Source organism: Trachurus trachurus (assembly GCF_905171665.1).
Source record: "Trachurus trachurus genome assembly, chromosome: 15".
Lineage (NCBI taxonomy): Eukaryota > Metazoa > Chordata > Actinopteri > Carangiformes > Carangidae > Trachurus > Trachurus trachurus.
In genome coordinates, this window is record NC_139906.1 from 12,407,545 (window position 1) to 12,419,554 (window position 12,010).

The 12,010-nt window shown below is 41.9% G+C and overlaps 1 protein-coding gene across 1 annotated transcript in view; it reads left to right on the forward strand.

The window, feature by feature from the left end:
- Nucleotides 1-12,010, forward strand: part of LOC310998495 (ankyrin-3-like) — a gene marked incomplete at its 5' end in the record, with an annotated part of 94,715 nt that overhangs the window by 39,483 nt on the left and 43,222 nt on the right. The window contains 11 exons of the mRNA XM_083988585.1: nt 189-212; nt 2,012-2,110; nt 3,437-3,535; nt 3,669-3,767; nt 4,359-4,556; nt 5,099-5,197; nt 5,424-5,522; nt 5,702-5,800; nt 5,923-6,120; nt 7,736-7,834; nt 10,276-10,374. Coding sequence (XP_083844711.1) covers nt 189-212; nt 2,012-2,110; nt 3,437-3,535; nt 3,669-3,767; nt 4,359-4,556; nt 5,099-5,197; nt 5,424-5,522; nt 5,702-5,800; nt 5,923-6,120; nt 7,736-7,834; nt 10,276-10,374 — 1,212 coding nt within the window. The remainder of the gene's footprint in view (nt 1-188; nt 213-2,011; nt 2,111-3,436; nt 3,536-3,668; nt 3,768-4,358; nt 4,557-5,098; nt 5,198-5,423; nt 5,523-5,701; nt 5,801-5,922; nt 6,121-7,735; nt 7,835-10,275; nt 10,375-12,010) is intronic.

A 12,010-nucleotide genomic window follows, 5' to 3' on the forward strand; every position in this document is an offset into this window, starting at 1 on the left:
TTTGGAAATTTAAGTTTGAGATTCTGAACATCTCAAACTTAAATCTTAAATAGGTGTTTTCTAACAATAATGTTGTACTGAACTCCTTCTCCCCTCTCTCTGCTCCTCCACTTAAGTCAGTGGAGGCCCCTCTCTGTTTTTTTTCTGACTAACTGCCCATTCTCTCCTCTCTTGGCTTGACTTTGTAGATGATGGTGAATAGAACAACAGAGGTACACCTCTACTCTGTACATTACCTAGTCTCTCCATCGCAGCTCATACAAACTCTGAAAATAAAAGCACACTTTAGTGCTCCTGACTTGATGCAGTAGTGTTTCTGCAGCCCTCCCACTTCCCCTTTTTCCATTTTAACTCAATGTCGTCTTCCTCCTCTTCATCGCTTCATTCATGTAGTCGATATCTCTAGTCATGGAGGGAGCCAGAGTAGCGCATGTTTCACTAATACTGATTTAGTTAATCCTGAGGCTGGAGGCTTGGGTATCAAGGTTTTTTTTTCCTTGATTCTAATGGTTTCATGGTGTCCAAAGCTTAATCGCCGGCTGTTATTTTTTGCCAAATTCTTTGGGACTGTTGACAAAGTGTTGTCCTAATGTGTCCCAACGCAGGCCGTCCATGAAACTGATTAACATGATAACCAGTGTAAGCATGAAAAGTGGTTATCATTCATTGAAAAGCAGCGGTTTGTCCATAACCTGCATGGCAACCAAATCCCCATTAAGCTGTAAAGGAAACCCAGCCTTCTAGCAACAGAGACATATAGTGTAATTAGCTAGTTATTACTTAGTCTAACCCTTGTAGACTTTTAGTTTAGTACTTCTAGTCCTCAACCCCTTGCACCTAAAGCATTTTGCATGGGACCAAGACAACAAGCTTTCTTGACTCTGCTTCTATGGTAACAAGGAGCCCCCCCTCGTCACACCAAAGTCGGGTGGCCACCTTCTGGGTGTGCCTGTTTTGGTTGGCATCGTTTCTGGCTTTGGCAGGCTTGCTCGTTTTCTGGTATGACTCATCCAGAAATGGCTTTGTGGATCTGAAGCTCGTGTGTTATGGTAAACAACTCTGTACTCTGATGGAAGATGGAGGGAAAAGTAATTGCACAAGAGCTCAGCAACTGTATGTCTGCAGATTGACAACGAAAAGGCAGATTTTTATGATTTTTTAATTTAATTTCAGGCTACTTTATTTTACTCACATGGTTGCAAGATCTAAAGATATCTATTTAAATTGTTCCTATAGTTGTTTACACATAGGTGTTTTCAGTTTGGGATACCAGATATCAGCAGATATGTGGATAGACAAGACACCTGCTTCCCACTCCATCATTGGTTATTTGAAACAGGGATTTCAGTGATTAGAGAACTTAATGTGAGATCCCCTCACTCATTGAACAGAATGTTTCCAGTGTCCTTTTGTTGCTTTGTCAGCTGTTGCTCGCTAAGCCGGGGGTTTTGCCGGGAAATTACTCTCATTTAAGATGCTAACAAATGGACATTAGGTTCATTTGCAGGACGTTTTGTTTTGTTTTTTTGCGCACTGAAAGTATCAGGATGTTGTAAGTGAGATTCATAGTAATAACACCTAAATTGAATTGTTTGTTATCCCCAGAGCTCCATAATCTACGTGTACTTTGCCCAGTGTGTTGTTGTAATGGTTGGTGGTATGTGAGTATCATGGAAGCATATAGAAGCCCACATGGTATCCTGAATTTAAAACCCCCCTCTTGCTGTCAGCATACCATTGGCCCCATGTCTGATGCTTCAATAAAAGGACTTTTTCTGCCACTGTGAGAAAAGTCAGGTGTTAGTGTTAAAGTGTTTAGTCGAATGAGTCCTCGTCTGATAAAGTGTGATTGTACGTTGTCAACCGTAGGCCTCTGTAGACTTCTGTAAACACTCAAGGACACTTCTGAATGGTACACAAGTGGCGTGTTTCATAGCTTCTAATGTAACGTGTGTGTATGTGTGTGTGTCTGTTTGCATGTGCGTGCTGTATGGCTTTCTTCAATCCTCAGAGTGGTTTCACCCCCCTCCACATCGCGGCTCACTATGGCAACATTAATGTGGCCACGCTCCTGCTGAACAGAGGGGCTGCCGTCGACTTCATGGCTCGGGTGAGTTTATTCTGCCATCTGCTGTTTAGGAGAGGTACTACCAGGATTAAAGATAAATAAGAGTGAAGGTGCACAGTGCACACTCTGTAGGCCTATCGTGTTCTTCCTTCAAATCAGACATTTTGAGTTTGACAGTGAGTGAGTAAGCACAGTACCTTGAATCTGAAGCAGCTCAGTGGATCTCAAACACCATTTATTTTGTCATTAACACTTGAGCTTTTCCTACTTAACATGTTGAAAGACCTACACTCCTTCATTTCAAGCTCATTGTAAACAAAACTCATTCATGGTAGCTCACTCTACACTGTGCATTTACTATGAACCCTTCAGATTAAGAGTCTCAACTGAAGATACAAATAAAACATGTTGGATGTACTCAGAGCTATCATTATTAGTAAACATTGGCATGTTAAGTTCAAGGCACCTGCTGCTACAAAAGAGAAAACCTACGTGAAACCAGAAGCCTCCACATGAACTGTGATGAGCTGCTGATCCATCGCTTTTAACAAATAATGACAGAGCCGAGACACTGTAAATAATCAAAGTCAAAACATGTTGCACGACTCTCTCTCATACATTATACAGCGAAAGAGAATCCAATGTCAGCATATTTCATGAAAATTAGCATTCAGTCTCTTAACTTGAGTATGTAGGAACAGAGAAGGCATCTCTGTGTTATACAGTTACACACAGATGTTGCTCTCTAAGAGGGAAGCTTGCAGGATTTTTAAATTGCATAATTTAAGATGAAGAAGGTTAAATGAGGACCAAGGCGGTGCACTGGATTATATTTGTGTTCAAAAAGCAAGCGTTATTTTGAGAATAGGAAATTTGTGTTATATATGCATCTCTTTATCGGTAACATTTTTATTTTAAGAAATACTTTGACATAATGAAACATATAAGCAGAGTGTAATCGTTTTTTTTGTCTACTGTGGTATTTACATTGTTGTGTAGACCTAGAGCTAATTAAAATTAATTATTACAATTGAAAATGTGTTTGTGCCCACAGTAAACACTAGTTAGCCGAAGTCAACAGTGGTCTGTATTTATATCAGCCGCTGTGTGAAGGCGTGCTGCTGTTTGCGCTGCTTTTGACACTGATTACAGGTTTCCTCTAGACGTTTGGGTCCCGTTAATAAGGAGAGTGTAGAGCTGTGATCTGTTTGCAAACGCACACAATTACATGGGTTCTAATATATCTAATGAATTAATTTAGTTTCATTATAAACTATGTAGATGGACATGCTCGATGTGAATAATAAACCATCTGATATGATTTGACAGCTGACTCTCAACACCTATTTGTTCTTCATATTTATCCAGAATGACATCACACCACTTCATGTGGCATCAAAAAGGGGCAACAGTAACATGGTCAAGCTGCTGCTGGACAGAGGGTCCAAAATTGATGCAAAGACCAAGGTGAGATCATGGACCTCATTTGTTGCTGTTTCTTTATCTGGATTTGATTCTTTTCACATTATGCAGTGTTTGCAAGTTTTATTACCCTGCTGTGATTAATCTCCACCTCTTCTACCTCTCTGTCCTTCCACAGGACGGTCTGACACCTCTTCACTGTGGGGCGCGGAGCGGACACGAGCAGGTGGTAGAAATTCTACTAGACCGAGGAGCACCTATCCTATCCAAGACCAAGGTAGCTATTGGGACAATTAATGCAGGAGACACTGCTTTTATTCACTTCAATAGGACAGGGAAGGTCACAAACACATGTCACATTTTCCCCACTGGCTGTTATAACAGAAAACAGAACAGAATAAATCACACTTCACTTTAAACTTTGGTAATAACACTTTAATACACCTCTTTACATGAACTAGGTTTCCTCACCACACAGGACCATTTGAGATCTTTTATCCAATCAGAGAGCAGGTCTGTTGTTGTTGCTGTAGTGTTGTCGCATTGTCTCCATAACGTCTGTGCGACCTCTCCAGAACAGCCTGTTCCCGCTGCGTAGCCCCACAGTTTGACCGCGCGGGACGACCAGTGTAACAAAATAGACATTGTTGTAATGACCTCGTTATAACAATGCTTCTGTAACCTTCTCCACAACTTCCTTCACAGTCTTTCTGTGCAGCGCATGGCCACGCCCTAACTTACTGTGTCTGTCTGTCCATCTTTTCTATGTGTCCGTCTGCGTGTGTGTTTGTCTCTCTCTCTGTCTGCCTCTCTCTCTTTCTCCCCCCTCTCTCTCTCTTTCTTTCCCTCTCTCCCCTCCCGATTATAGAACGGCCTGTCGCCGCTCCACATGGCCACTCAGGGGGACCACCTGAACTGCGTCCAGCTTCTGCTCCAGCACGACGTGCCCGTGGACGACGTCACCAACGACTACCTGACGGCGCTGCACGTCGCCGCCCACTGTGGTCACTACAAGGTGGCCAAGCTCATCGTGGACAAGAAGGCCAACCCCAACGCCAAGGCCCTGGTAGGGATACAAGGACCAAAGCATTCAGCAATTACTGACTGAATGGTTTTATCATCGGTTCACAAAAGATATTGTTATTTAGGTTGAATATTGTTATGTTTTTCTGGATTCAAAAATCATAGTATTCACTTTCTCCTACAGAAATGCAATGCTTAGCAAAAAAAGAAGGTTTCCTTGAATAATGTCATCATAATAGTAGTAGAGGCAATTTGGTTATGGAGAAACCTTGGATCATATAAAGTGGGGTCCAAAAACTCTTACTCAGTCATCTCCAACCTTTTGACCCCACTGTTTGTAGAGTAAAGAATTAAACTCCACCAACACAAAAATCGGATTAGAGGGAGTCAAACAAATTGTGAGAGATGCTTTCTTATTTGGAGCTGACATTTTTCCGTTCCGCTCATTCATTTCCTGGCAGATCCTTTGCTTCTCCTTGTCATCCTAATAAAAGCAGTCACACAGTTTTAGAGTCCATCCCTTACACTTTGTGAATGTACCAGTATGGGCTTTGACATTTATTCTGCCTTTCTGTCTCTATGCAGAATGGCTTCACTCCACTTCACATCGCCTGCAAGAAGAACAGAGTCAAAGTGATGGAGCTGTTGCTTAAACATGGAGCATCTATCCAGGCTGTCACTGAGGTACTACTACTACACCACACTGGACCTCATTTACTCTGCTCTTCTGCTTGACTGCCTCTTTAGGACCTCAGAGGTGGTTTCTTCAAACACTGCTGACTTTTAAACACTCTCAAGCTCTACCACTTCATACACATTCTCGCTATAAATTAAATGGAGCTTGTGTTATTTTTAGATTTTATATTTAAAATGATGTTTCATTGTAACGATCATATCTGTGTCCCTGTAGTCTGGCCTGACACCCATCCATGTGGCAGCCTTCATGGGCCATGAGAACATTGTCCATTCGCTGACACACCACGGAGCATCACCCAACACCACTAACGTAGTGAGTGAAGGATTTATGATGTTGTCAAAATTACCTTTGTTTTCAAAATACTTGAAATGATCAGAGTTCACTGCATATGAAAAGCTGTTTGTGTGTGTGTGTGTGTGTGTGTGTGTGTGTGTGTGTGTGTGTGTGTGTGTGTGTGTGTGTGTGTGTGTGTGTGTGTGTGTGATCTCCAGCGCGGTGAGACAGCGCTCCACATGGCAGCCAGGGCAGGGCAGGCAGACGTAGTTCGATACCTGCTCAAGAACGGAGCCAAGGTGGAGACCAAGTCCAAGGTTAGAACACCGAGCCTCATTATCAATCACAGTGTCAGATGGGGGGGGGGGGGGGGGGGGTAAACAAAACAATGATAAAATACTGAGCCCCAAAGTCACTTCTTCTTCACTTCCCCTTGCAGGACGACCAGACCGCGCTGCACATCTCCAGTCGGTTGGGGAAAGTCGACATTGTCCAGCAGCTCCTGCAGTGCGGCGCCTCTGCCAACGCTGCCACCACCTCAGGCTACACGCCCCTACACCTGGCCGCCCGCGAAGGACACCAAGACGTTGCTGCCATGCTCCTGGAGAACGGAGCCTCACTCTCCTCCTCAACCAAGGTAAGTCTGACTGAGGGTCTCATGAGTACATAACGTGATGCAGCTGAATGTTTCTCTTAATTTTTTCTGGAGAACTCAGCATCACAGTTCAATTATGTCAACTTATTTCAATACCTTGTTTCTCCACTAGTGGGCACCAGTTTCCAATAGCATCTGATGCTGTTGTGTTAGAACTTGTCTTCCTGATATAAAGCCACCCACACAATTAAAGCATCATTGTCTAAAGATTCATCGTCTCCAGTGATGAGATCCTTTACCTGCCTATAGTTAACTTAACTTCCACAGTTCAACCATGTTTATTGCTGTTGCATTGACTTTTCTGAGTTCACATTGAGCTCGGTGGTAGTGTTAGTATAGTGTTGGCACAGGAATTTAAAACACTATCCCAGGAGATTTTTCTCCATCAATGCAGTAAACCGCAGACAGATATTGTCAATTTTCTTCTCACTAACGGCACCGATCGAGGTCAAAAGGAACTGTAGCGTCGACTTCATGCAATTGGTTTGTGCATGTGTGTGATATGTTGCTGGGGGCCGTCTTTCAAGGTGACCTCTGTCAGTGGAGCAGATTAATGAAGGGTAAACTCTGTAGTGCCATTGCTCACTTTCTGTTTCGCTGTCTTACACACACATTCACCACATCTTCTGGGATATCACCTGAGTGAGCTGTTCAGGGAAATTATGTCATACCAACTTGGGTAGTCATACATGAGTTGACCCATTTGTCATGTTTACGTGATAAAATGTATCTTTTTCTCTCCATTTAAAAACATATATTAAAGTAGCCTTCATATCCTCCAGTCCGTCTTCTTTCTAAAATAATTATTTACTGTATAAACTGTACGAGTAGTAACTGTAAACAGTCACACAAATGAGGTCATGTGTTTCAGAGCGTGGAATGAGAATCGGTGGGAGTCCCACATTCCTCTGGAAAATATGACCTAATGTCTTTAAATATCCTCAGATACACACAGGATGGAGGCCAAGATTAACACAATCACATTATACAACAGCCGTTAATAGATCTGGAGTGTGTAAGGAATTAATGTCCTTTTGGTTCAGTTTCTCAGGATATCAGATACATTATAACAACCGCATGTCCATGTGTTGTTCTGAACTGAACTGGTTCTGCACAGACAATATGAATGTATGATCATCTAAAATATAGAACACAAAGCAATGAAGCCTAATTGAAACCATTTCCACATAATTTTTAGTTTTCAGTGTGTGAGTGATACTGTCATGTGTCAAAGGTCGTCCAAAAGTAGCTCATGTATTACAGTATATAATGATGGAGAAGTGAATTTCCCTTATGGGACAAATACAAAATGTCTCTATTTATCAGTGATGCTGCTAAAAACAGGATTCACATGTTTTATTCAAAACATTTTCACATTAATTTTATTGGATTCGGTGACATTGCTTTGATGATGCTAATAGGTTCTTCACAAGTATGTGGGAAACTATGTTGTTATGAAGAGCACGTCGACCACAGGTCAGCAAGGACTGACCTAAAACATTGCAAATATTCACTTCCTGTCTGAATACCCAACTCTACTCTCCATCTTTTCTTAGTAATTCTTCATTATAATGCATTCTTTTCCTGTGTTCAACAGAAAGGGTTCAGTCCCCTACATGTGGCAGCAAAGTACGGCAAGATGGAGGTGGCCAGTCTGCTCCTACAAAAGAGAGCTTCTCCTGACGCTGCTGGAAAGGTGAGTTGTCCTCATAAAAAGAAAAAAGAAAGAAAAGAAGAAGAAGGCCTGGTCAACAGCACAGTTAAGGGAGTGATTTTTTTTATTTTGACCACCATGTACAGTAAGGATCTGTCCAGATGTGTTGCTGCTTTAAGACATGAGTCGTCTGACAGATTAACATTTATGCACAGAAAAGAAAGACTGCTAAAAGTTCTACATCAGCAACACACAACAGGTGTGTCAGGATCAGAGCCATAGTCTGTGATCAAAAAGATAAAGTAGAAAAGAAGATTTGATTTTAGCAGCTGCATGTAGCCTTAAATAACAAAGTATAAAACATAAGGATTCGTACATGCAGCAGTTGAGTCATCCTGAAGCTGTGTAAAGATTAATAGACAGTCAACTTTCCTGATGAGATCTGGTCAACAAACAGCCAAAATGAAATTCATCAATCAATCCATTTATCATTCAGCAAGTCTTTCTGTCTCCTGGCCTCATCCAACCTGTCTCTAACAGAGTAAACAGACCCCCTTTTCAGTTGCGTCTTCCGAGCTGCAGCTGGGCATTGGGGTGAGTGGGGGTATTTGTGAGGCAGAGTGTCAGGTTTAGGACTGATCCCAAGACAGCACAGCCAACAGATGCTTGTCCTGTTGCAAAAAAGAAAAACCTTTAGGGCAGATTTGCTTTTATTACCCTAATGACATGCACTCATTCCACCTCCGCATACACCCTCTTACACACACACACACACACACACACACACACATACTGACACACTTTACTTAGCACAGGCCTACTGGCACTGATTATAGTGCTAGCTAACTCTCTGTGTGTGTCTGTGCCACCATCTGAGAGCATTTAACGTAATGGCAGTCAGGTATGATAATGAAGCTTCCACACTGCCTGTTGGTGTCACGCTAAACTCAGTCCCATTGTAACACCGAGTCTAAACACAAAGATCGGGCCTTTATTGCCGTTTTAATGACATCGATTTTCTTACAAGATCAGAAGAAAGACACGCGACAAAGACATCTTTTTCCCCTCAAATTTTGACACCAAAATATTATTACACAACAGCTCATGAGATTATCACGATGTATTCTTGATGCTTTTTTTTTTCAGAGTAGTTTCAAGTGTTTGTTGAATGAGTCGGACATTCCAGCGGCTCAGCGAGCGTCCTGCTGACTCAGTCCTGGCTGCTGCTGAGTGGGATATAAGTTGTTTATTGTGTGCATGGAATAGTTTGGGTATAGCTCAGGAGCATATGGTACCATAGCTGTTTGTTTACCAGTGAAATGAAAAAAAGTAGAAGTAATAAAAAACAGAAATAAAGGCGATGTAGGCACTTCCCTTTGATGTTTGAGCCTCCCTGTGCAGATCTCGACTCTTAAAGGCTGTATTCACATTTGTTACATTTGTTGTCCCCCGTGCTCACCTTAAATCTGGGTTTAAGGCTAATTACGAGCGTGTAATTGTGACAGCACAACCAAGTGTGATGTGGAAACTGGAAATCCTCCGGTGTGCGCACACTAAATTAGGAGACATTTTTAGCCTGCAAGTTAAACCTTTGAAATGAAAAGATTTTGGATTTTTCACTGAGGAAAAAGGACGTAGATATGAATTTATCAGACATACTCTAACATTCAGCATCATATTGTTCTGTCTGACAATCTGTCTTCAGGGGATCTTTACACCTAATCAATCACAACAAATGCTGCTACTGCTGCTAGCACTCTGATCCTACTACTCCTCCGGCTGCTGCTAAAAATATTAATGAAGTGTCACATCGTCGCTGCCCTGTGAAAACCCTGTCTCTCCAATTTTTGCTACTTTTCAGAAAAAATAAAAAGATTAAAGATGAAATCCACATTGAAATTGTTTACAGAGCACTAAGCTACTGCATAATTGAAAAAGAAAAAAAGTTATGTATCGTCTGTTGTAGGACCAGTGTTGTATTTGGACAATTTAGGCGAATACAGCTAATAAAAACGGCCGTATCTCTGATTCTGCTGCATTGACTTTGACCCTTTTGGTCTGTAGTGTGGTAAGTGCTCTGTTAATGGCTGAGAAAACAAATCCTACTCCCTAGGATAATAAACGGTTTTGGTAACACTTGGTGAGAAGTTGACATATTGGAGACACATTTCATGGGACAGCAAGGACGTGCTCATCATGTCTCTTTTGATAATGCCACTGTCCTCTACCTTCTTCCAGATCCTTCCAGCATGAACTCTAACCTTTCTCCTGTCTTCCATCAGCTCAACGTCGTCCATCTCCCTTCATACTGTTACATTCTCTTTGTTTCATATGAGTCCTCAGAGTGTCTGCGTGTGTGTGTGTATGTGTTCACGATCTTCTAACTTGGTGCTTTGTTGCATGCCTGCGTGTCTGTGTGTGCGCGTATGTGTGTGTGTGTGTGTGGATGCGTCTCTCTGCGTTTGTGTGTGTTGGTGTTTTAGAGTGGGCTAACTCCACTGCATGTAGCTGCTCACTACGATAATCAGCGAGTGGCACTGCTGCTGCTGGATCAGGGAGCTTCCCCACACGCTGCCGCTAAGGTATCCACACAAACACACATAAACACACACTTACTAAACTCAACTCACCTTGCTCATCATGCTCTCAGTCTCATCCCAGACCATTAACAGTTTTTTTTTTTTTTTTTTATTAATGTACATAAACATGACATGTATAAAGACCTAAAACTCATCTTCTCCCATCCCATCTTGTCTAGTCTTTGACACTGTGTGTGGATGTGCAGCTTTTTTTTCCTGGAGCTCAGCAAAGTTCATGAAATCTCTCGAGTAGCCAGAATCCAGCTTATACTGTCAGCATATTGAGCTCGGTGGTTTCACAGGATGTTGTATTTCATATTTCTCATAAAACAAAACCAGAGAGAGCACATGTGAGTGGACGGGTGATGTACGTGTCGTAAATAACTCCAGAGTCGGTCACTACTTCAAACCACCCAGTTTTTCTTTTTGTGAAGTCTGTTCCAGGGGCTATAAAAACACAAAAACACAACACTTAAATTACTGCTGTTGTTGAAATATCCGACACACGCCGTCATTGACATATGGTCAAGTTGTGGTTCGTCTCCTGCTCGGCTTTGGTAGTCTGTCAAAACCACAGAGTGAGTCGGAGCCAGCAAGCAAAACATGGCAGAAAATGCCTGTTTTTGGGCCGTTGACTGACACTCAAGAAGACAGACATCAGGCAAGATGAGACCAAAGCTTGAAAGACTTATTTATCTTTGTGCGCTGTCTTTCTCTTCTTTTTTTCTTTTGTTGTTGTCAGTGGCTCTTCCTCCTTCTAGCTCTCTCCCTTAATCTGTATCTGTCTCTATTTATTCCTCTATACTTTTCCTGCCTCCCTCCCACTCTCTTAGTCATTTCTCCCTGCCTCTTTTCTTCCTCTCTTCCTCTATAAATTTTTCATTTGGATGCTAAAGTTGGTGTGTTTGTTCTAATTTAAGTGCATTTGGAAAGGGATCAATCCGTGTGTACTTGAGGAGTTGTCGACAAGCACTTGCGCGCAGATGCAAGCGGCGAATTTTCACATTGTTGCTGAAAACATGTTCAAGAGGAATCTGAAATTGTGTGAGAAAAATCCAAGAAATGGAATCAGATTTCATACACAGAAGGAGGGTTTGGTTATAGAGACTCTAGAAATATGTGACTCATTGTTTTTCCCATCTCCACCTCTTGTTTTTATTCACTTTGAAGCCCTCTGTGGACTTGAAGCCCTCCCAGGGTTGTGAATAAAGCTCACCTGCAGCTCACTTTCCCATCAATGGATTTCCTAACAGGGCAATGAATTTAAATGACTTTTTTTTGTCAAGAATGTCAGAGCAGTTTTTCTTCTCCCCTTTTCAGCTGCTCCACTGTCTTTTCACTCACTCTCCCTCCTTATTTATTTTGGTATATTATGCATTCAGCCGGCTGAGAGAAACCTTTTGTGTGAGGTCTTCAGGGAGCAGTACTCCCAACCCATAATAAACATAAAATCATTTTAAAGTTAGCTAACATGGAGGTGATATTAATATTTAATGTTTATTATTATTATCTATAGATGGTCTCTGTTGGTCAATCACAGCTGAGACCAGGTTACATTGGTGTATATATGCAGACACAACTGTTGCATTTTAACACTTTTACCCCAATATCTCTGTAATGACTTCTTCCAGTCTCTGTT